A 24,750-nucleotide genomic window follows, 5' to 3' on the forward strand; every position below is an offset into this window, starting at 1 on the left:
TTTGGGGTATGAGGTGGAGAGAAAAAGATGTCCTGGTGTTGACACGGGCATCGAGATCCTGGACCTCGCGTCGGGCAGCGTCCGCCCCCGCAAACCGACCCCAGGGCAGCGTCACAAGCGGCTGCCGTTGGGTTGCGCAGCCGCCTCTTGAAACGCGCGAGGCACAACCGCCGCGGGAGCGGGGCTGCTCCTGAAGCAGCGCGCCCTGCGATAGACGGCGCCAGCGGGGCGCGAACCCGCGGCTCCGGAGTGCGAGGAGGGACTCAGAGCTCCGCCTGCCCGAGAGGGGGCGATGGCGGTGCCGTCGCGGAAGCGGATGTGGCCGTGGGGCCGGGCGGGCTTTGGCGCCGCCGATGAGGGCTCGGGGCCGGCCATGGAGCCGCGGAATCTGCGCTGGGAGACGTTGGCGGCCCTGCGCGCCTCCAGCAAAGGCCGGCTGAGCTACTCCAGCCACTGGCTGAAGGACGAGGTGAGGGCTCCCGGGGGTGGGGACGGGCTGCGCCCCAGAGGGCGGTGGGCGCGGCCCCGATGCCGGAGCTCGGGGAGCGCTGGGGGAGCTCTGAGCCGTAGGGGTTGGGCGGTGCTGCGCGGAGCCCTGGGTTGGGCTCGGTGATCCTTGGGGGTCCCCTGCAGCTCGCGATGTTCTGGGATTTTATGGTAACGCGGCTCGGAGCTGCCGTTACAAAGCGCCTGCTGCGCTGTGCAGGTGTGTCAGCTGCGTTTGTCGAAGCGCTGTTACCTTCGCGATGTGTTTCTTATTCCCCCGCCAAAATTTCTCCCTAGGATGTCTTGGAGCGATGCATGTCTCCTCTGATGCTGTCCTCGTATGCTGGCTGGGTCCTGGAAAGGATGACTGGGCCGTCAGCGCAGACCCTGGCACCCTCCAGTTCCACGCCCAAAGATGCTGCTCCTCACACAGATCCGCCCCTTGAGATCGCAGCGTCCAGCTGTGAGGGCCCTTCACCGCTCTCACCTGCAGCGCCGAGCGAGACAAAGGTAGCTCTGTAATTACAGCCCCAGCTGAGCAGCTCTGAGGAGCAGATCTCCCTCACCCCTGTGAAGGGTCTGATGAATTTTGGGTTGTGCTCTGTTAATTTGTCTGCGGGGGAAAGCGTGCTCCGTTTCAGCTCTTTGTGGCATAACCAGGGGACAATAAAATTGGTGTGAAAAGAGTCATGTAATCATTTTCATAATAGCTCAGAAGCAAAATTTCTTTCACCGTAACTGAGGAAAACTTAGCTGGCTTTGTGTAGTTGTGGGGATTCGTCGCATAGGATTCATCCTTGTGTCAGAACATGGTCACAGAGCGGGAGCAGGGCTGTAGGAAGTCTGTGAGTACTCGTGTGGGTTCTCTTCAGTCTCATCTCTGGAGGCATTTTATGAGGCAAAAGGGGGAAGACTGGGCAGCGAGAGCTGAGTTGTGGAGCAGTGAAGTTGGTGAAAGCCCTGAGAAGAGAACTAACGTCTGTTGCTGTGTATGAAAGTATTTCACCGCGTAACAGTGATGTGGAGCGGCAAAGGTTCGCATCATCTTGGCCCCATTTAGACTTGAGAAACGTATCACGAGGAATCCATCCTCATGAGGCAGCAGGATCTGACAAAAGCTATAAGAGAGGTTGAAGGCTCCTCCTGAAGAACGGTCTAAAAAATAAATCAGTCTTGATTTCCTCCAGCTTAACATCTTCAGGGAATGCAGAAGACTGGAGGGGAATCCAGTTAGTTAGCTCTTGCTGTCTCTGCTTCCAGCTTTAATGATTGGGAAAAGTGGTTATCCCAACCTTACGTAGCTGCTGGGAGATACCTCAGAATTGTGAGGCTACCACTCCTGGGTTATTTAACCACTCTAAGAATGCACATTGTCTGTTCTTCCATGAATAATGTGTGGTATAAGAGGTTTCCTCCGTGAGTTTCTGATACTATATTCAGTCACCGATTCTACTCATATGCTGGCTCTGCAGGGAAACAATGATCTTGGTCTGCTGGAAATGGATCGAGAGGTCTTTCCAGCACCTCCTTCATCTAAAATTGCGAAAGTTGAAGGCTGCATTCGGCTGTATGAAGAGCTATACAGGCTGAAAGGAAGGGTAAGTAAAAATAAAAGCGTGACTGATCCTACACCGCTGTGTAGGACACTGGCATAGGACAACGTCACGTGGGCCACATTGGCTGTCTCTGGACAATTTGGTTTGTATTTTCTTCTGGTGAATTCGGGTGCTGCATTGTGGTGCTTCTGGCACCTGTGCAACCTGCAGGAGAAGCTTCGGAAGCGGCAGGAGCAGCAGGAGCAGATGGTGAGGGCAGCGTGCGACATGGCAAGTGAACAGCTGAAGCGTTTTGATGAACTGAGGGAGCTCAAGCAGCATCAGGAAATCCAAGAACTGCGAGAAGTAATGGAGAAGAGGTGAGATTAGCTCTGGTATCCTTAAAATATTATAACATTTAATCAAAGGGAGGGTTAATTCTTAAAAAAATCTTAAAAGTGATTTACTGCGTGTATGCGTTTGTGTTTTCTTCTTGTTCATGTCTTTAATACAATATTTTTTTCTGTGTTTGTATGTATTTTAGTTTAAAAGAAACTCAAGGACAGCAAGAGAAGCTGAAAGAGGAGCACCGACACAGAGCAAAGGTGTGTGGCTTGGGACAGTTCTCTTTTATCAAAGAGCATGGCTGCTTGGTGGGAGCTGAGAAGACCCAGCTGCTGTGTTTGTCTGTACATGGCACTCCTGGTGTAAGAACATCTCTTGTGGTGCTCTCCTCACCGCCTGCCGTGTCACTTAACTTTGGCTCTTCCTCTCACCAGATACTAAACCTAAAGCTGCGTGAGGCGGAGCAGCAGAGGCAGCGCCAGGAGGAGCTGGAGCGTTTGCGTAAGGAAGAGGGCCAGGAAAGACTGCGTCGCCTTTATTCAATTCAGGAGGAATTGCTGCAGCTCAACCAGCAGATTGATCCCAATTACAAGCACAAGGACTTGCCAAAAATTGACCTTTCTGCATACAGTAACCGAGGCAACCAGATCTGCGGGCTGGTGTCAGGACTCATCCGCACCACGAGTGAGGTGGGGGTTGTTCTTCGCTTTGCTTGTCCCTTCTTAAAGCTTCCCACAGTTTTCTTCCAAGGCAGCTTGTTCTAAGGTAGTTAAGGAGGATGTCGCAGAAATGTTTTCAGATGTTTGGCTTCTAAAACAGCTAAGTTAAAAGACAAATTCTTTTCTATGGCACTTTAACTGCGTGAAAATGGCTTATAAAAATGCGTGAGGATTTCTGCAAAAGAGGCTGAATATTTAAATACTGTAACTCTCAGTGCCATGAAGTTTCTTCTTGAGACAACCATGGAAGTGGAGCGGTTCATAACTTGTTAGAGAAGCACTATACGTGTCCGGATACTCCTGTATTGGTAAGCCTGTTGGAGTAACCAGGTTTCCATGAAAGAAGTATGCTCTGTGAAGGTGGGATACCAACCTTGGAAAGAAAATCCCATAGTAATTCCCATTGTGTATTCCAGCTTGTCCCAGCTGTCTTCCTGCAAAGGAAGCCATCCAAGTCTTTGTGCCAGGGTTCCATCAGACTCATGCGCGTTATTAATTCTGGTCTTCTTGGATCATGTGAGATGTAGGCAGGGACTAAGTCCCTGTTGTGAACACCTTTGTGTACAAAGAAAGGAGAAAAAGACATTTTTCACATAAGGGGATAAAACGTGTAGTTAACTGCTGGATTATCCAAAGCCTAGCGCTTCCAAGGCTTTGAGCTCTTCAATAGGATGGTCTACATGTAGCAGAGCCGAAGGCTGACGCTGTATTGCCTTCTCTGTCTCTTGGTAGAGAGGTTTCCCTTCTCAAGTCGATGTGGCCAATACTGAACAAGCCCTGAAGGAAATGCGAGGGCTGATCTCCAGCATGCAGCAAGAAATCGCTGCAGCTGTGGAAGAAAAGAAGAGGAGAGATGAGCAGGAGGAGAAACGGAGGCAGGAGGAGCTACTGAAGAAGCAACAGGCGGAAGCTCAGACTCCTGCCCCTGCGCAGCCGTCGGGAGGAAAGCAGCAGAAGGAAGGTGGGTTGGGCTTTCTGTTCTCACCTCATCCCCTTTTCTCTTTACGCTCTATTCTACTGTTTTGCCAGATGCTATTTTGGAATCTTACTCTTGTGACAGCACAACTTCTCGCAGCACAACTAACAAAATGGATTGAGGGCTGCTGGTGGCAAACTTTGCTCTGGTGCAGCGTAAGCTGGGTGGAGCAAAAACTGCTCTTCCTAGACAGTGCCATACGTGGGAAACTAGAGGATAACTTTGTGCCTTCTGAGGAGTGTGGATGGTTCATGTGTGATATGACAAACACAGAAGGACAGAACAGTGAAACGACTTCTTTCTTGATCTTAAGCTCAGATGTTGTGCATGTATAAGCTACTAAGCTGAAAAGGGAGGACCACGGTATAATTTGCAAAACTGGAGTTAAGCTATGAGCGTAGTTTATGAACAGAATTATGGCAGAAGAAAAGCACACATCCAGCTGTGGGTTCCTTGCAATTAAAAAAAAAAACAAATCGGGTTTCAGATTTTCTAGAGTTCTGTGTCTTTCTCAGTCTCCCTCTGTTCTTCTTTTAATTGTTGTTGGTTTTTTATGTAGCACTTCAAGTTAAGGCAGAGGAAGACACCATGCGGTGGTACCAGCAGCTTCAAGATGCTGCAACCCAGTGCGCTGCTTCTTTCAGCGCAGTGAGCAACTGCAAAGACAACGAGGTATGAACAAGTGATTAACACTGCTGAGGAGTGATTGCCTTCCTCTCTAGTGGATGTGAGAGAGCTTTCATTAGAACAGTTTCTGACAGCAGCCTCTGTTCAGTCTGCTCATTCACACTATTGTAGTAGTAATGAAAAAAGTATTTTCTACGTATCTCAAAAAATCAGTTTCTTAAGTGAGTAGAATTTCACAAAGAAGATGATGAGTGGAATTCTGCAGTTTGTTGAGACAAACGATGTATGGAAACATAGTAAACATGAAAAGACAGTGCTGTAGGCTAGACTTCGTATTTTCACTGGGTTTAATTCAGCTAAACATGAGTCAGGATTTAGGGCCAAATTCCTCCTGTCAGGCTTTGGCCCGCAAGGTAAGCATCACCTCACTAAGCTCTGCCTTTCAGCCTCGGTCAGGCCTCTTGTCTGTGAGGGTTTTCAGTGTGGTGGTGGTTTTTTTTTAATTGCTGTTGTTGTTGTTCTGCAGGTTAAGAAGATAAAAATGGACCTGCAGAAAGCAGCCACCATCCCTGTGAGCCAGATCTCCACCATAGCAGGTCAGGAAAACGCTAAGAGCCCAGTCCAACTGTAATGGCTGCAGCTGTGAAGATTTTAGTAGGGCACAAAGCATCCAAAGTTTCTATAATTACCCCTAAAGGATCCCAGTCTTTGGAGCACAGTATTGCTTATGTTTTTAAAGTGTGTCGCTTCCCGTAGAGGCACCTTGCTTCATCGTGTTTCTTTAATCACAGCACTTGGAGGTGCCTTGCTCTTCAGGGTGCAGATCTATTTTTTGTTGATGGGATCTGGTTAAGGCTTGTCTGCTTTTCCTAATCTTCTGTACGTTCTGCTCTATTTACAGGCTCTCAGCTGAGACAGATATTTGACAAGCTCAATAACTTGCTCTCTGGAAAGCCTGTTCAGAGCGGAGGGCAAACTGTATTGGTGACTCAGCATCCCCAAGGCCTGGATTTTGTTTATTACAAGCTTGCAGAGAAATTTGTGGTGAGGAACTGTTCTCTTTATCAAGCAGATAGAGGTAGCTGGTGCTTCAGGAAGTTCTTCTGGACGCTGTTGTCCGTCTTCAACTTTTTTTCCCCCTTCCAGAAACAAGGAGAAGAAGAAGTAGCTTCTCACCGTGAGGCAGCTTTCCCAATTGCAGTGGTGGCATCAGGAATCTGGGAAATACACCCTCGAGTCGGAGATCTCTTTTTAGCTCATCTGCACAAGAAGTGCCCCTATGCTGTGCCATTCTACCCTGCGTTCAAAGAAGGCACCCCTATGGAAGAATATCAGAGGTACATTTATTACTGAAGTTCCAGCATGCACTCCAGAAGGGCAAAGGCTGTGTTCTCCTGAGTGAACTCCACTTCTTCCCATCTTTAATGATGAAGGCACTGTGCCATGTTGGCATAGACTCTGGAGGTTTACTCGGAAGTGTGCAGCTCCCCTGAAGCTGCACCCCTGGAGGATGCTGTGTCCTTCAGCTCTGGAAATATTTTTAGTATGTAATGGTAATGGATGCTCTTTTGCTGCTTCTTCCTTGTTCTTCCCAAAGAACAGATAATAGCCACAGCTTGATGCCAGCTGAGATATGCAATACGGAACCTGAAGATTCTGTATGGTATAAAACAGTGGAATATGTGATCCAGAATGTAACAATAATTGCAATAATTCTTATGGTTTTGGAGCATCCTTTGTCTCAGCACAGTTGCAGAGATTCACGTGAATGCGTTTAGTTGTACTAATACTGGAACATCTTCTCATATTCAGGATGCTTGGGTATCAAGTTCAGGATTCTAAGGTAGAAGAGCAAGATCATTTTCTTAAACGGATGTCAGGCCTGATCCGTCTGTACGCTGCTCTCATTCAGCTCCGCTGGCCTTACGTGAACAAACAAGGGGTATGTACGAAAGGGAGCCAAAAGCTCTGTCTTTTTTGAGTAGCATCTTGCACGTTCTATAACCAGCAGTGGTGTTACTGCTTTATAGGCGCATCCTCATGGGCTGAACTACGGGTGGCGCTGGCTTGCTCAGATGCTGAACATGGAGCCTCTGGTCGATGTGACAGCCACGCTTCTGTTTGATTTTCTGGAGGTCAGTGATGTCATAGCATGAGCCCACTTAGCGGCAAAGCACTGAAAAATAACATAAGCAAACAGGATTTGTGTCTCTTGAATTAAAAAAAAAAAAAAAGTCATGCTGGTTTTCTGGGATGAGACAGTAACAGGATTACTGGTGGTTAAAGGGATCCAAATTGGAGGCGTTTTAGAATCTGAAGAGGTTGCTGACTGAGGTGGGGATTGGTGTGGTTTTTAACAGCAGGTTTTTTTAACCTGTTTTTGCCTCAGAAAGGAATGTGAGTATTTCCAGGTTCCTGCACACGCAGCTTTGGGGCTGACTCTAGATCCTTTCAAGATTCCTAGTATTTTAAAAATAGTTGCATGCTCCTGTAAGAATAACATCTGCTAATCGTTTGGTGCTGGTTTGTACAACGCAGCGCAGAGCGTGAGGCCCCGTGGCCTTTCCAACTTCTGTTGTTACTTCATAAGACAGGATGTTTTTTTTCTCACTGGAAGGAACAGAGCCTAATCTATATTAATCCTATAGCCTAGGATGCAGGGCTGTCCTAAGTAAGAGCCAAATCTGAAGGTGGGAGGTGGGAGAGGTGCATTGTCAAACCCGATGTGTTTGTACACAGCTCTTGTGCTTCTCCAGTGCCTTCTAAAAATGTAGAAAATGCAAAAGTGAAGTAGAAAACGAAACACACCGGAGGCGTTCTGTAACTGCCTGCATGAAGACAGCTGATGAGTACACACTGCAGTACTCAAGACTGGGAAATGGCCACAGTGTGCCTTAGCAAGTGGTGTTTTAGGGAGAGGTGTTGTTTTTCGGTGGCTGGGGGGTGGAGACTGGCGTGAGAGGAAGGATAACACCAGACTGGTGTTAGTGATGACCAGCCATTGAACAGGAGGAAACAGGTGAATGTTCCAGCAGTGGGGCAGCCTGGAAGCTTTGCTTCTTTTATTGTAGATGTAGATGTCTTTCATAGTGTTCGGATGATTGATAGTGATTGATATTGAACAAGCTGATGGAAGGTGTCATGCTGATCTGAAGCCCAGTTCTGAAATGGGATCTTTGTGTTTCTGTACCGCAGGTGTGTGGCAATGCTCTCATGAAACAATATCACGTCCAGTTCTGGAAACTGATGTTGCTCATCCAAGAAGACTATATCCCACGGTATGACATGTGTGTTTTTGGGGTGTGAAATAGTCCTTGTCTTTACCTTCTGAGTGCTTGCTCTTACATGACTTTGGAACAGGTTGCCCAGGGAGGTTGTGGATGCCCCGTCCCTGGAGGTATTCAAGGCCAGGCTGGACGTGGCTCTGGGCAGCGTGGTCTGGTGGTTGGCGACCCTGCGCATCTAGTCTCAGACTAGATGATCTCTGAGGTCCTTTTCAACCCAGGCCATTCTATGATTCTATGACTCTTCCACCTTTTCCCATCTCTGACATTTGCTGTCTGTCCACTTGTAAATCAAACTCAGCTGAGTAGATTTTGAGACATGCTGTTCTTTCTGCAGGATTGAAGCAATTACCAGTGTTGGACAGAAGGGCTCTTTAACGCGTTTGAAGCAATTTGTGGAGGTAAAACAGCTTTTTTTTCAGTTTTCAAATGTTTTTTTTCCTTTGCTCTGTTCAGTATGTGCCTCATTCCAGTAATGAGGCTGGTGCTGCTTGCAGCATACTTGATAGTCCAGACTTGTAACTGTGATGTAACCTGTCTTTTGGTTACTGAGTTTTCTTAATGATAGTTACGATGTCAAACATCTCGCTTCCTTCTTACCTCACATCTATTTTTCTCAGTGAAAATGCATTCTGATGTAATGGACGTTCAGTGCAGACTAGCTGCAGGTTGGGAAGGGTTCTGCTGAGTCATTTCTGTAACAGCTGAATTTCATCAGTGGCTCGCTTGTTTTTGCTGTCGCCCTGATTTGCTGTATGAGGAAGGAGACATTCTGAGCTGCTCTTTGTAGCATCTGTGCAGCACTGTGTTTTGCATAGGTGCTTATTTAGAGGAAGCCTGCAAAACTGTTAAGTGCTGAATTTTGTTTTGTGAATGCTGCCTTAAACAGAAACTATTGTGTTTGAATATCATAGCTTGCACTTTCATTTCAAATTTTAGTATGCTTTATTAACAATACAAGAGATGGCAATCTAAGATATCTATTTCTTATTCCTTTTTTTCATTTTGTTTTGCTGTCTTTTCCTCACTAGGAAAGTCTCCAGAAGAAGGACATGCCATTACCAAAGGGCTTTCTGCAGCCTTCCTTTTGGAGGTCATGAATCGGTCCATACTTCATCCTCCCTGGATATCAGCGCCGTCAGACCTGCTTCCTGACTGTGAATTTTGAACTTAGATGGACAGGGAGATTATGTTCCATCAATTTGTTTAAGTTTAATCAATGAAATTTTATGCTGGATAGAACAGAGTCTCGTTTTCTTTGTCGGAAATGACGGAAGCTGTTCTTCGTGGTTTTGATAAGTTTTTGTACAGTAAATTATGGAACACGGAGGATTTCTCCTTTGCGTATTCAGACATGTGGAAGATGCTTTACATACAGTATTCTGATTACTTCTGGATTTCAGAATCAAAACGTTTGCTTGGTGCTGTTCTGTTCGTGGAAGTGAAGATACCTCAAAGCTCTATGAAGTCTTAACAGAGCAATCAATCTCGGAAACACACTGGGGAAACCTTGAAGTTTTGTTATTTATTGTATCTCGCTTTTATAGTTTGTTTTCAACTATGGTGATGCATTTGCATCCCGTTTCTTGCAAACAATATCTTGAAATTGCTGAGAGATTGGTAAAAGGTATTTGGCCTGTCAGCATTGACGTTTATCTCTGTTGGATGTAACGCTGCTCCAAGGACAGTGTTCTTGGTTTAAGAGAGGTAGACCTGCTGTTTTAAAAGCTGTGCGTGATGGGGGAAGAACTGAGTTCCTGCAGAAATGTCTGTTACCCATTAAGTGAATGGAAATCAATAATAATAATTATTATCTTTTAAAAAGTGAAACAATGCATTCATCGAAGCACTTTTTGCCAATGTTCTGCCATTGTTTGAGGGGCAAATGGTCCACTTGAGTTCCCTATGGTGCATTGCATTCTATTTTATAGGGGCCTTTTAATGCCAATGTATTTCTTTCAATGTTATGCCATTTTTATTTATCAAGTACTGTAATACTTTTATACCGATGGTGGATTACTCTGAGACTAGTTCATTTTAAAATCTGTTTAATATTAAAAATGGGATTAACTTTTTTTTTTTATCTTTAATCTGAAGCTGGTGCAGCTTGTGCCTATTTCTATAGCTATTGGAGGGAGATGGCGAGAAACTCAGCAGCTTCCTTCCTAGTGAATGTGGGGGATCAGGGTGGTAGGAGGCGTCTTTGATGTGCAGTGCACTGTTCTTGAACTATTTTGGTGGTTTCCAAGATGACAAAATTTGCTTCAGAGTTGTGGAAGGCAGTGCACGATTTTTGCAAAATTGCCAATTAAAGCTATTATTTTTACCAGTTTGCTTTTTGATGTTCCTGAAGACTTCAGAATTTGAAGCTGTAAAAAATGTATTTGAGGGTTAGGGTACGCTGATCTGAACTTGATTTTTTTTACGAATTTAATTTTCTAATTTTTTTTAATTTACAAATTTAACATTTTTCTGAGAAAAGGTTGTAACATATGTATTATAGTGTACTGAGACCTTTTTTAAATACTGAACTTTAAATTGGTAATAAATTATGTTTGTATTTGGTGTATGTCTTTTCTAAACCGATGCCAGAATTCATTTGGTTACTGTTACTGGTGGCTCTTTTGCTATACTGGAAATCTCCCCGGAGTTTCCTCTTACCAGATATCATGTAAGTACTACACTTGTATTAGTATTCTTGAATGGTATGTGCAGGACACAGCTGTCTTCCTTTTGCCTGACAGGTGCTGGGGTTTTCTAACATATTTTTGGAAGGAACATAACTATATATTTATGAATGACAAATATGGCAGCCCTTTCTGCCTCGGTAAAGAGCATCCACGTATTTATACGCAATTTCAAAAAATGTTCATAAGAATTCCGAATTGAATAATGCGCGTTATTGGTAATAAACCGATATTTATTTTTAGATGTGTCTTCAGGTTGCATCTGCTGCTTGAGCTGGTGGGTGACGCGCGTGACGCCGTTCCGCTGCTTATTTTAGCGGCTTTGAATGCTGCCCGTTTGGTGTTACGAAGTTCCAGTGTAAATAAGGTCTTGTGCCCACACCAAAATGGTGTTTTCATACGCACGTTCATATCCCAAATGCCAAGTGCCAGCATCTCCCGTGTGCAGACGCTGTGCGTTCAGGACCAGATGCGCTAAGATTGCTGTGAGTCATGCTCTTCCTTGGAGACAATGGTTCCAGGCAGTCCTACGGCTTCCGACGCAACGTCAGTGCCAGTGTGTTTTTCCCATTTAAACACTTAAATTGAGTTAATCACGCTTACAATGTCGCTGAGACCCCCTCACTACTTGGTGTACTGGAGTTCTGCCTGTAAAAACCTGAGAGATGCGGCTAAACCTTTGCCAAGGGTCTATTTCAAACGTCTTGCTCGTACTAAGGGCTCCTTTTCCTTTGAATTTATGCATCGGCTTTTTAAAAACGGTTGGCTTGTGCCAGGCTGGGAGCATGAGATGCGCTGCCCTTGTCAGCTTCTGACATTCAGCACCGCTCCAAAAAGCCAGCCTCCATCGTACAGATCTTTAATAACACAGAACTGCTGAGGCTGCTTTGGGTTTATTGATTTAAACTGTGAAATCTGCGACGGCTCTTCTGCCTCTGCAGCAGCTCTGTGCCTCAGGAGCAGGAAGATGGCCCCGGCGGGGGCTGAGGAGGCGGCAGAGACCCCCCACCGCCGCCATGCTGCGTTGGTATCTTAAATTATTTTCGATGTTGTCCCGTTTTGTTTTTTTTTTAATTTTATTAATGTCATTTTAACGCTCACCGAAGGGAGAAGGCGCTCACCGTACCCACCGCTCCCACCCCGCCCTTTCTCTCAAGCACCCCACCACGCCCCTCGGCTCTTTCCGGAGCCACTCGGCACTTTCCGGAACCCTTCGGCTCTCTCCGCATGCGCTCTCTCTCCGCTCTGCTGCGCTCGGGTGGGTGGGGCCCTCCCTTCCCCCGCCGATTTTTTCCGAACCCCTTCGGCACTTTCCGCCAGCCGGGAGCCCTTTCTGCAGCGTGACGTCATCTCCTGCGCTCCTGCTGCTATATAAAAGGCAGCGCCGCCGGCGCGCGGTGTCCGTAGCGGAGGGCGGCGGGCGCAGAAGCGGAGGATTGCGCGCGGAGCCGGTGAGGCGGCGGGCTGAGGCGGGCGGGCGTCTTCCTCCGCCCCACCTCGGGTGGACAGAGCCCGCTCCGCCGCTGTGGGGACAGGTGTACGCTACCCTCAGCCGCGGGGGAGGTCTCTGAGCGCCGTCCCTGAGGGCTTCTCAGCGCGTGCGGTGCCCGGAGGGGGGAGGGGGCGATAAAGGATAAAGGGCGGGCGGGCAGGGAGCGGCGGGATCCGCCCCGGGAGGCCTCGGCCGGCGGCAGGAATTCCATTCAGCGCCCCGGGGAGGGGAAGGGGAAGGGAGGGGACGGGCGGCGGTGACAGGCGGCCCCGCGCTCAGCAATGGCTTCCGCAGCGCCCGCCAAGGTCAGCGGCTGAGGGGAGCGCGGAGCCGGGCGGGCTGTTCCCCGTCACCTCGGGGCGCTGCGCGCCTGGGGCACAGCGGGCGCTGCGGTTTCCCTCATAAAAGGGTTGCGTTCCTCCTCTGGTAACCCTCTGATACGGCTTGGCGTTAAGAAAGGAAAAACAACAACAAAAGAGATAAATTTAGCTTTTTTTTTTTTTCTATTAGGAAAAAAAAAACAAAACAAATTCTGACCTTTCTCCGGTTAGTGTGTCAGTAGATGATATCTGTACTGAGAACCGGTGGACGCTGAGGGCTGAGCACGGCACTGTGCGCTTTGCTGCAGCTCCCTGCTGGGCGGGGATGGATGGATGGAGGGGATGGATGGATGGATGGATGGATGGATGGATGGATGACAGGGATGGATGGTGGGGATGGCTGGCTCGATGGCAGGGAGGGATGGATGGATGGATGACAGGGATGGATGGCTGTGCGTCTGCCCTGCCACCCATCATTGCATTGTGTACGTGGGTTCTGAGCAGCAGTTGTCTGGAGATGGCAAATGAACACATCAGGGAAGGAGAAAAAAAAAAAAAAAACAACCTGCCTGAAATGCTTCTGTATCCTTCTGGGGGGAAAAAAAAATAATCTGTTTTCTTCTGGCATTGTGTTTGGAGCAAAGTGCCAGAAGATTCCAAAGGCTGTGTTCTCTGAACGGCCTTCCTCACAGGCTCTGTTTTTGTTTGTTTGTTTGTTTCAAAACAATGATTAAATTGCCACATATGACTCTTTTTTTCCTTGCCTTTAAACACACCTAACAATGGTTTGTCATCGTTTGCGCTGAACAAGTTATAAATAATGAACAAAAGGCTGAAAATAGGGCGCTCTCTGCTGCATTGCGTGCAGGGTCTGTAAGCGCAGCAATGGAACTGCTGAGCTGGGGGAAGTGCTGGCACCAAGCGAGCAGGTTACCTTGTTTGCATCAAGTCATTTATTTCTGTCACTGCTGGGGGGGGGGGGAGCAAGTACATCTGAATGCATCGGGTTGAAACTGAGTTTTTGAAATCAGATGTAGGGGTGATGCTTCCTCGAGGTCCGCGGTGGATGAACTTGGACAAATGTATCTGTAATATTTTTAGTTAGAGTAATAATAATAACAACAACGATATCAAAAGGTGAAGGCTGTCTTTTTAAGCCCTCTTCGCGTGTTTTTCTCCTGCACAGGAGGAGGAAGGCAGGAGGAGCCGTGCATCTCCTAAGGCAGGGTGGTACCTCGGTGTGAAATCCCTGTTTCTCAACTATTACACGTATAGCTCATCCTGGTAACTTATTGCAAATAGCTCAGTGTCTTTGTTGCCTTGTTTTTTATCCACATCATGTATTTATGGCACGCACTTGTGTTCTTCATAAATACATTGCTTTTGGGGGGGGAAATGGATTGCTCCCCTTGTGTTGGAAGAAATGATACGAATTCCTCCCTTTTCTCTCCTGCATGCTAATGTCGTGTGGGAGTCTGTTTTTTCCATTTGTCCGTGGAGTGTAGGCAGCAGAAAAATGGGGTGGAGCAGACTGCAGATGCTGCTGGTGGGGATTGCCAAGCGTAGCCCGGCGATACTGCTGACCGCGGATCAGACGGGTGGCACGCTGCCTTCCCTGCTGCAACCGATCCGCGTTCAGCTATGCAGATGCCACAGGAGATATGCGGTGGCTTCAGCAAGCACAAAGACACCCAACTGCGCTTGTCCGTGAGCTGCTTCGGGGATTGCAGCGTACTCGTGGGGAAAATGCGGAGCTAGGGGCAGCAAGGCAGCTTTCAGCTGGAAATTTATTGGATTAGATATACTTAACAGCTATATAATGAGCCATCTCAAAAAATATCTCCTGCTGCAACTGTTGGGTTGTTTTTTTGTTTTTTTTGTTTTTAACTATGGCAATTGGAAGTAAACATCTTTGGAGATATTTGAAACCTTCTCATTGCATTTGTGCCTTTAAATGAAGCCACCCCGTTTGATGACTGCATAGCGAGAAGCGTCATTTGCCAAGTCCAGATAACTTCCTTTAGTGTCTGTTCTGACCTTCAGATTATGGTCGGGGTTGGTTTGTTTCAGGTAACTGGAAAGGCTAGCACTGACCACGTCGACTTTTCCTGCTGGTGATCGTAACCTGTTTGCATGGGGGGGGTCTGTTGCCTGCAGTCGCTTGCAGAGCAATAACACCAAACTGTTGTGTGTGGCAAAGAACCAGAAGGGAAGTGTGGGCTGTGTGCTGTGATGGGATTTGTGCTTTAGAAAATGAAATGAGAACGAAGCCGTGTCCTTGCACTCGTAGTGAGCTGAATGTTATCTCGATTTCCCCCTCCCTTTTAGACTCTGCATTCCTCCATCATGTTGTCATCGTTTCGTAAAGTCAAAGTCCAGGTATTGCTACGTAATGCATGCAGTGCTGTCACCATACTTGCCTGCCTTGATTGCAGTGACCTATTTGTAACAAAACCCCATTTATTTGAGAGTTTGTATGACATAGCAAATGCTTTGTCTGTACTTCACTGTTCAATCTGATCTGGCTTTCCCCTAATACTTTGAATTTCCTAATTTCTGCAATGCATGATGTGTGAACACTTTGTAGTTCAGCGTAATCAGCTGTTGGTGTGGATTAATTTTCTAAGAGCTTCTTGTCTTGAGAATTCTTGTGCGGTATCTTTTTAGCTATCTAAAATCAACCATGCTAAGATTTACATTATAGCACATCATACATTTAAAGTCGGTTTTGGTTCCTGTTACATCCACTCGCACAAATGTTTAACTCACACATCGTGCCCTCCCTGTTGGTCTGTGCCATTTTCAGTTTGGAGATGGGAAAACAAATAGGGGCCAAACTTCACCTGGGTGACACAGCAGCTAGGTTTTATTTGGAAACGAGTCAGGTGAACGTCTGTGCTGAAATTAGCATTATAATAAAAAAAGATGACAGGAACGGAGCATTGTGGGTGAGTTATGTAACATCCCATTACCTGGAGCCCTGCAGTTCTGCAGTGCGGTCGGGGTGCTGTGCCGGAGCAGGGCGCAGTGCTGCACGGCTCCATCAGGGCTCTGCACTGACACCGAGAGCAGAGCAACCCAGTTGTGCATCAGGGCACCGAACTCAGCTCGGCAGCTCAGCCCTGTACGCGGCTCCACCAGTTTGGTTGCAGAATGAAAGTGTTAACGTGTCTACAAATGAGCAGGTCTTTAATTGCCGTACAGGTTTTGAAACACGGATGGCTGTGCACAGCCCGCATCACCGCTTACGCAGCCTGCTTTAGTCCAAACACAAATGAGACTTTTTTTTTTTGTGTCCCTGCAATGCAAACTTAACTCTGGGAGCACGTTAGGATGTTACTGGTGCTGCTGCTGGTCTGTATGATCTTACAGCACTGCATGGTGGCTTCAGCACGTCTCGGGCTTTTGTGCCACAGCACCTGCCTTGCTTTGGCTTGGCTCTGAGGTCCTTGGCTGACCCGTGGCGGTAACCAGAAGAATTGGGACGCAGGGTTCTGCTGCGTTTCGCCCTTGGCGCTTCTCTAGTTTATAGATTTAAATTAATAACAGGCTAAACGACTGTGCATTAATTTTCCCTCGTTAGCATTTAAAATCTGCAGCGTGGTGTGTATGATGGACGCCCTCGGTTGCTTCTGAGGCACGCACGCTCGCACCATTCCCCTGGCAGCAGCAGCCAGAGTGATTCCTTTGCTTTGAGAAAGCCACGGGCGATCGGATCCCATGGGAGGGAGTGACAGTGTCCCTGCAGCTCAGGGTTGCATCGCCCCGGTGCAACACTGAGTGCAGAACTGCGTGATGCCGCTGCCAGGGTCAGCGATGCTGAGTGTATGCAGCACATCAGGACTTGTCGTGAGAGAAAGTCATTGTTTTACTACTTCTCAAGATAACGATCTTTATATACCGGTATCTGATTGCTTTTCAGGTAGGCTGGTTTACTTCTTTCAGCTTTGTGTAATTGTTTGGAAAAAAGCTGCCAAAATCTGCTGCGCAGCGCTCGGTGTAGTTTGCGTTGGAGTTTTTTAAATCCCTGAGAGCACGTTTAGGGGAGGAAAACGCTGAGCTCTTCCATGCCCGCCCCGCCAGCATCGCTGTAATTCCTGCTGAGCCCACCCCGCTGCCTCCGCACCCGCACGCTCTTGCTGACATCATCGTTGTGCACTGCGGCGGCCGTAGCTGTCCGTGGTTGTGTGTCCCATTGGTGTGTCAGCACGCGGTGTGCAGAACGGGGCAGGCTGGTCATTGCAGCCCATAGGATGAGAGCAGTAGCTTCAGTTGTTGCTTTATCTTGTTTGGTTGGCTTTTTGGTCTTAGATCTGCTCGTGCTTTTTTATTTTTCTGAGCAGCGGTGCAGCATGGTGGAGCGATTCGGGTTGCCCTTCAGCTAGCCCTGAGCCGATGAGTGACTTTCCAAGCACAGTCTGGCAGCACAAAGGCAGAGCAGCAGATACGCTCCGAGGAGCGGGGCCCCTGGTTCGGAGCCACGTCCTGCAGCCATTCAGCGCAGCACGAGGAGCACGCAGCCCCCCAGCACGGCCTCTCACAGCCCGGCTCCGCGCGGCTTATCGGCTCGTGCAGGCTGTGCAGGGTGGGGCTGCCGTCCGCCAGGAGGCTGGGGGGGTCTGCTCACTGTGGGGTGAGCTGCGCTTCTCACGGAGCTTCTGTTTGGCTCTTCTGCTGCTGGGGGTGCAGGGATGTGCTGGAGGGGAAGGTGGAGCCTTCATGGAACCACAGAAGGGTTTGGGTTGGAAGAACCTTAAGGATCGTGCTGTTCCAACCCTGCCGTGGGCGCAGCCTCCCGCTGCCCAGGGCCCTGTCTGCAGCCTTGGGCACCTCCAGGGATGGGGCACCCGCAGCTCTGGGCAGCAGTGCTGGGGGCCTCACCGCCCTCAGAGTGAACAATTTCTTCCGAACATCTAACCTGACCCTACCCTCCTTTAGTTTAAAGCTATTACCCCTTGTCCTGTCACTACAACCCCCCCTGCGTTCCCTGCATGCCCCCATTAGGCACTGCGTAAGGTCTCCCCGGAGCCTTCTGTTCTCTGCACTAAAATGCAGATGGTGCACTGAACCGAGAAGCCTTGGAACCGTCTCAGAGTCCCTTAGCGCTGAGGGGCGGCGTTCTGCAGCATCCATGACTTCAGAGCACAGAGTTCCCCAGCGACTGCTGAGCGCGTTCTGGCACCATCTCGCCTTGCTGACGTCAGCTATCTGCTGCAGGAAAGAACAGTCTATTATTGCTAGAGCAAAGCACTTCTTTTACAATGGACTAGCTCGACTTGCTGCAGTTATAAAGGGAGCCTTTCTTTTAATGGATACCAGCAAAAAGAGGAGCCAGATTGCATAACTGGAGTGCTGAGAGGCAAACCAGCGGCTGGCCTAAATCACAGGAGGGCTCCTCTTACTTTCATGTAGAATAATTTAGTAATCTACGTTCAACAATTTAATATTTTAATATAATGACTTATAATTTAAAGTAATTTGAGATCATTTGGGCTGCAGAGGTTGTTTCTCATACTGATGTGTAAGCTGACAGTTGATCTGGTGACTGTGTGATGTTCTGAAACATAACGAGGGTTCTGTTTTTTTCCTGGGGATGCCCTTACCCAGAACAAGGAGCAGTCCATTGGGGTTAGGCTGACTGCCACTTTGTCATTCCTGCACAGAATTCAGCTTTTAAAAAAGGAAAGAGTTGTAGGAGTTGAAACACAATGTAGCAGCACAGGGAAGGAAGTTATTGCTAAAACCTTCCTCCGGTTTTTCTGGCTTGCTTCCTGAAGGGGAAAGACAGTCTGAAGTGACCCTTTACACAGCTGTCTTCTGCAGGAGGCAGACCCATAGCTGGCCTCCCGCTATATTTGGGGTTTGATCTTTCAAAGCTCGGATACACTGATCCAGTGGAGCTTTTGGTCCTCCCGCACTGACCCCCAGGCTTCATTCCTGCCATTCAGCCCACACGGTCCCTTTGCTCCGTGTTCCTCTTGGCAGCGGAACGACCAGGCCTGGAAGAGAGAGCGGTGCTGAGCTTTCCTTCCTTCCTTCCTTCCTTGAACCGCTGCAGCGCTGCTGGGCTCGGAGTTCTCAGGTAACAGCTGCTGTGACAGGGCAGTGCTGTGCCCCACTGAGCCTCTCTGTCACAAGGCCCCGCTGCAAGTGCTTGGAAACCAAACAGCAAACACGGCCAGGCAGATAGCGTTCCCACCTGGTGAGTTTTTCATGGCATTGTGCAAGATACGCACCTCGTTAAAGCATGCAGCTAGCTAGTGCCTAAATGACTTAATTTTGTATTTAATAGCATATTTCAGGGATTGCCTGTGTCTTTCCATGCACAGTTTTACACTTTTTCTTCCCTGCTCTTTGTAGGATTGATGGGAGGTGCGTTGAGTTTGATGCTTACAGCATTTATAATAAAAGCATTAACCAGGCTGTACATGTAAGCACTCGTACACCCAGACATTAATTGCATAATTGCTCAAGCACTGAGTATTTGTTGCAGCAGCTGCTTGATATGCACAGCAAGTTGTCAAAATTGAGCATGTAAGTGCCCAAACTCTTTGACAACAATGATACTACTTCTTAATTTGTGTCACACTTCTGTTGTAATGCACAGATTCCTTACTGAAAACCAAAATGCCTTCTGAAAGGTTAGGAACTGGAAAGTAAAGGGGATCCCAGTGTTAACAGAAATTAGATGAGACAGTGATCAGTTTTGGGGGGTCTGCAGTAACAGTTAACAGCTCTCAGCATGTGAAGTGATAAATAAGGATCTCCAGTTGAAGAGGGGTCGTTGGTTATGCCAAATACTCCTGAAATTCCTCATCTGTTTACAACATCAGATCTGTGAAACGGAGCCTGAGCCCCTGCCCCCAGCTTTTGCAGATGGATGTGGGGTGTGGCAGGGTGGGCCTGTGGCTTTTTAATTGCCTGAGAGAGCAGAGAGTGGCTGTATAGCACACACACAGACATGTGTATGGATATATGCATGTATAATCTGTCTGTGTGCATATGGATGTACTTTTGTGTGCTAGTTAGCTGTTCTTTAAGGAGCACTGTTAAGTATTAGTACTGAAGTTTATCTCTATTCAGTATTTTAACCAAGTGAAGTTTCGTGCTGTACAGGAGACATCTGATGTTTATATATCTACATGTGAACATATATATGTATACACACATGTGTGTAAGTGCACACAGACACGTTTTTGGAACACCCTTTTAAAATCTGTATTCCATGCTTGCGTGCTGAGGCGTGGGGGGGCACAGCCCTTGTGCTGCTGGGCAGGCAGCGGCAGCCGTAGCTATCTGAGACCAGTCAATGTTAAATGCCATTTGAAATGCTCTTTTCCCATGATTTCCTGCTAAATGTTCCTATTTATTTCTGTTTTATGCGCATACCTACATGCATTTACTATAAGTAAACCACATTGAGTTTAAGAAGAAATACAGATCAACAACCAGCAAACAAAAAAAAAAAAAGTTCTTCTTTCGTGGATCTCTTCGTGTCTGTGTTTTAGAATACAAACAAAACATGAACGTGTTTTTTGGCTTTCAGAAAATGGATCCAAGTGGGGTAAAAGTGTTGGAAACAGCAGAAGACATCCAAGAACGGCGTCAACAAGTGTTGGACCGTTACCACAGGTTCAAGGAACTGTCTTCTCTAAGGCGCCAAAAACTCGAAGATTCCTATCGATTCCAGTTCTTCCAGCGCGATGCGGATGAGCTCGAGAAATGGATCCAAGAGAAACTGCAGATAGCATCGGATGAAAACTACAAAGACCCAAGCAATTTACAGGCAAGTCCTGCTGCCGTCTTGCAGTGTTGTACTATTAATAGTAGGATGTGCCGTGTCAGTTGGAGTGCACGGAACAAATGCAGGAGTGCAGCTTGATCTGAGAGCGGTGAACAGAAGTTGGATGCAAATACATGCAGCCTTGTGAAGTATTCCCTAAGAGCACTGTTTCTTTGCTGATATAATTGGAGTGTTTCTAATGGCAGACTATATGCTACATCAGTGTAGAAAAAGTTAGTACAATGTAGTGTAAAAACAGCTTAGGTTAATCCTAGAATCTGTTGGGCACTTCAGCTCTGTGAATAAACATGAACTAATTCTTACTGCTTCCATTAAAAAGATATCTGAAGAAAACAAATTTGTGTGGGAGATGGATTTCCAGGTGTTAGAACACTCAGATGTATGAGATCAAACACAACAGTGACATATCTAAATTTGGGATTCCTGTATCTACTCACGGGACATGGTACAACTGACTTCAACTGTGCTACTGTATTGTTTGCTTTCAGTATGAAGTGTGCAAAAAATATGTGAAAAATCTTGATGCTGGGATATGTAGAGGAGAGCTGTGCACCAAATCTCAGCCACGTTCTTTGATTCTTTTGACTTGTAGGGGAAGCTGCAGAAGCACCAAGCCTTTGAAGCTGAGGTGCAGGCCAACTCAGGGGCTATCGTTAAGCTGGATGAGACTGGAAATCAGATGATCAATGAAGGCCATTTTGCATCTGAAACCATAAGAGTGAGTTTTAAAACTTTTTTTTCCTCTTAAAGGCTTTTTCTTGAGCAGTTTTTGTAGGTTGCATGCCTAATTGTATTCTGGAACACTTTTTTTAAGTTCTACATATGCTCTGATTAGTGAATTCACAGGAGAATTGGTATTTGGAACGTTTACAGACATTAAGCACCAAGCTCATAGATCCAGTTCATGGTGAACTTTCTGCCCACGGAGTCCAGGAACTTGGCCTGGAAAATCGCCAGTAATTGCAACATGTGTTGGAAGTCACAAGGCAAATGATGAATGATGCTTGTGATTCTTCCCAAAATGGCACAACATCAAGAAGCAGCAAATTCACAAGACCAGATGTTAGGGATATTAACCACTGCACTTGTTTGCTTAAATAGAACACTTTAACTTGCTGGTTGAGCGACCTTAAATAATAATGTTTCTTAGCTGTGCTGCTCAATGTAAGTTCTCATTTGTGTTCTGCTTGGAGTGATAACTTGTTTTTCAATGGTTCAGTCTTTCACGCCGTACAGGACCGCGCAGCGCCCAATAGTAACAGCCACCCAAGTTGGGTTCCACATACGAGTAGGTGAAACTTGTGGCTGTGCAGTGCAACTTCTTCTTTGCGATGTCTTCTGTCTTCCTTGGTTGACAGTTTGCATTGTCCTTTGGGGCAACGCTGGGAAATTGAGCGGTGTGAGCTTTCTCTTCCCTTGAAACCTGCCTCATTGAGCTTTCTGAAAGGATTAATTAAGTATCCACCCATGCTGGATGTTCAAAAGCTTCTCTAGCGTGACTTTCAAGTTTCAGATCTAGATGAGCAAAGCCTTATAGGTGATGGGTGGAGCAGATACTTTCCTGTTTTGCAAGTTGTGTGCCTGTGTGGGAGTGTGGTTTTTCTTCTTACTGTCTATAAAATTTACAGTCGCTCCCAAAGGTTTTGAAAGGCAGAGTGCAGCCACAGAGACTCAACATTAAAGCTAGTCATTGCTCCTAGCAGTTAAGTATTGTAATGCTTAACAGTGTTGGCTAAATGTATTAACTGACTGGTGCTAGGACAGACAGTGAAGATACCGTGAAGTGGCACAAATTTGACTTGAAGCAAAACGTGTGGTCTCAAATAAAAAATATTTTCCAAAGTGAAAACAAGATTTGCATATTGGGAGTTGACTTCAATTTCAAAGACTGGGACATAGTGATTTGTTGGGGTTTTTTTGGGTCTGACTTCACACTGCTGCAGAATTTAGATCAAATTATGTCTCAAAATGCTTACTTCGCTTATATGAATATAACTGTATAATGGTTTCAATAATTAATAAGTGTTTAAATATTCAGTAATTTCTAATTTTATATTGTTATATTACTGTATATCGCTTGAAAACTAATTACTGGAGGTGAAAATTTCATGAGGTGCTTAGATTCTTTGACTAGTAAGATTTAGGAGCGTGACACATTGGGAAAAACCTCATCCTAAGGCCAGGAAGGGAATACATTTCTTCTTGCCTGATACAGGATTTTAATAGCAGCATCCTGTTGTTCCAGACTCGTCTGCAGGAGCTGCACCGACTATGGGAGTTACTACTGGAAAAAATGAGGGAGAAGGGAGTGAAACTGTTGCAAGCACAAAAGCTGGTGCAGTTCTTACGGGAGTGCGAAGATGTCATGGACTGGATCAATGACAAGGTATATTGTTATCTGTGTTCACTGCGTTCTTGTTGAGGAATTTGATTCATCTGTGTGGAAATTTCCATCAGCATATATTTGCTGGAGTTCATGTAGCCCAAGAGAACTTCTAAAGGCATTACATTTTACCAGTACATTTCACTTAGGTTATTTGTGTTGTATGAGCAGTAGGTATGCAAACCACTGTTCCTTTTGCAGCCACGAAAAATGGGAGCTACAGTAAGAGAGGAAGCCTGCATGTTGGAGAGCATAGCTGAATGTAATCAGCCGTAGGCTTTGCTCTAGGAAGAACTTGGTATTTTTCATAGAAATCAGATTCAAGTTTCCTGTAAGGGAAATCTACAACGTGTAAAAGCAAATTTTTGTTCTAAATGTTCTAAATGATTTGTTATGGAAAGTGGCCAGCCTAACCAGCAAGCCATATGTACATAATTACTTACCTATGTAATTACTTAAGATTGCAATATCTTCAGGTGCACATTGTAGGGACACTTGCTGCAAGAGAACTGTTGGCTCTGAATTCTTTGAACTCTGAGGAAAGAGACCACAAACCACAATCTCAAGAAAAGCCACAAAACGATCATTTGGGTTTTCGTAATGATAGCTTCCAGTTTTGTGTCACTGTGGGTTCAAACTCTAAACCCTGCATAACTGTTACAGAATATGACAGTGCACTTTCCATAAGTCTTGTATCAGAAGGCTACACAGCAAATGCCATGAGTAATTGAAAAACAGAAACTTCAGATACTGCATGGCCAATTATTTTGTTGTTACAAAAATAAGTTTTTTCCATGCATGTTTTGTTTCAGTATTTTAGATGGCTGCAGCAATGATCATCATGCATAGAACAGAGAACCTATGATTGTGGAATTGACTAAATGACTTGAAAATTGAACAAAGGCAAACAAGATGAAAAAATAATACTCGTAGTGACCAGGGATGTTTTCTGTAACTATGGAGGGGTGTTGGGTGGGAGGGATTTATGTTTTGAAGTAAGAAAGTTTGTAGCTTCTAATCTGATCAGCACAGTTTACTTCCTGGTTTCTGGTAGTGATTACTTGTAGGTTATACTGAAATATCCTTTTTTTTTTTTTTTCCCCTATAATTGTGCTAGGAAGCAATAGTGACCTCAGAAGAGCTTGGCCAGGACTTAGAGCATGTTGAGGTTTTGCAGAAGAAATTTGAAGAGTTCCAAACAGATCTGGCAGCTCATGAGGAAAGAGTAAATGAAGTGAACCAGTTTGCTGGCAAACTTATCCAGGTGAGCATTCATGTATGTGGAATATCTCTCCTGGCAAGTGTGGTGTAACAGAGCAACCTTTTGTCTGCAGCGTTCTCTACCACCTCCCCACCCCTGCAGTTTGGTAGGAGATCTGTGTTGTTTACTGCACATGTGTTTAGAGTCCTGGCTATCTGAATGGCTGGAGCCAGGGCAGAATGTATTGCATTCTAGAAAATAATGTATTGTTTACAGCCCTCTTCCTGTTGACTCAGTAGTTCATAGAGAAACTTAGACTGCTGCAAGAATATTGAATGTTTACACAGTGTCACTCTAGGAAAACTATTGAACTGAGAGATCATGTGGAAAGTACAGTGATTATAAATTGATTTCTTGGAAAATGGTGGTTTTTCAAGGTTTTGTCAATTGATAGAAAGGCACAGAACATGTGAAAATGGCGTTTTTCCTTTGCTTAATAGGAACAGCACCCTGAGGAGGAGCTTATAAAGTCCAAACAGGATGAAGTAAATGCAAGCTGGCAGCGTCTTAAGGGGCTTGCCCAGCAGAGGCAAGGAAAACTCTTCGGGGCAGCTGAAGTTCAGCGCTTCAACAGGTATGGTCCTGGCTGGATCTGCTGAAGTGGTGTCGTGTCTGTACCAATGTCTAATGATCCTTTTAGCTACATACAGTGCTGGGAGAAGAGCTGCCACTGTCTGGTTTTGTTTTACTCTTCCTCATGACTCTTTGAGTGAGGAACTTGTTCAAAGGGAATTCTGAAACAGTCATTCTGTTTTAGGTTTTCAACCCTTGGAAGTTCTGTTCATTCTTTTGCATGGTAGTTTTCCCAATCTTTGCTCTGAGAACTTCCCC

The 24,750-nt window shown here is 46.3% G+C and overlaps 2 protein-coding genes across 9 annotated transcripts in view; both read left to right on the forward strand.

Moving 5' to 3' along the window:
* GLE1 (GLE1, RNA export mediator) lies at window positions 7–10,554 on the forward strand. The gene is made up of 16 exons (XM_021414339.1): window positions 7–469; window positions 784–996; window positions 1,959–2,084; window positions 2,253–2,401; window positions 2,566–2,626; window positions 2,801–3,055; window positions 3,818–4,046; window positions 4,621–4,733; window positions 5,215–5,284; window positions 5,590–5,732; window positions 5,835–6,025; window positions 6,501–6,630; window positions 6,719–6,823; window positions 7,884–7,966; window positions 8,310–8,373; window positions 9,004–10,554. Exons 1-16 carry the CDS (start codon window positions 293–295, stop codon window positions 9,070–9,072), a joined length of 2,178 nt encoding a protein of 725 aa, XP_021270014.1. The 5' UTR covers window positions 7–292; the 3' UTR covers window positions 9,073–10,554.
* Window positions 11,961–24,750, forward strand: part of SPTAN1 (spectrin alpha, non-erythrocytic 1) — a 46,544-nt gene continuing 33,754 nt past the window's right edge. For 4 of the 8 annotated variants that reach the window (XM_021414312.1, XM_021414316.1, XM_021414314.1 and 1 more), the window contains exons 1-5: window positions 20,018–20,257; window positions 20,868–20,993; window positions 22,521–22,661; window positions 23,776–23,922; window positions 24,360–24,493. In XM_021414312.1, coding sequence (XP_021269987.1) covers window positions 20,021–20,257; window positions 20,868–20,993; window positions 22,521–22,661; window positions 23,776–23,922; window positions 24,360–24,493 — 785 coding nt within the window. In that variant the 5' untranslated portion in view covers window positions 20,018–20,020. Of the gene's footprint in view, window positions 12,111–20,017; window positions 20,258–20,867; window positions 20,994–21,494; window positions 21,564–22,520; window positions 22,662–23,775; window positions 23,923–24,359; window positions 24,494–24,750 lie in introns of those variants that run through there. The other 4 variants (XM_021414310.1, XM_021414309.1, XM_021414311.1 and 1 more) reach the window with 2 other exon arrangements.

The sequence above is a fragment of the Numida meleagris genome, chromosome 16 (genome assembly GCF_002078875.1).
Source record: "Numida meleagris isolate 19003 breed g44 Domestic line chromosome 16, NumMel1.0, whole genome shotgun sequence".
NCBI lineage: Eukaryota > Metazoa > Chordata > Aves > Galliformes > Numididae > Numida > Numida meleagris.

Bases quoted from the DNA above. Each gene is read 5' to 3' on its own strand.
- GLE1 (XM_021414339.1), top strand. From the start codon at position 293: ATGGCGGTGCCGTCGCGGAAGCGGATGTGGCCGTGGGGCCGGGCGGGC. The intron at 5,285-5,589 runs GTCAGGAAAACG...CTCTATTTACAG, and splicing joins CCAGATCTCCACCATAGCAG to GCTCTCAGCTGAGACAGATA. The intron at 8,374-9,003 runs GTAAAACAGCTT...TTTCCTCACTAG, and splicing joins GTTTGAAGCAATTTGTGGAG to GAAAGTCTCCAGAAGAAGGA.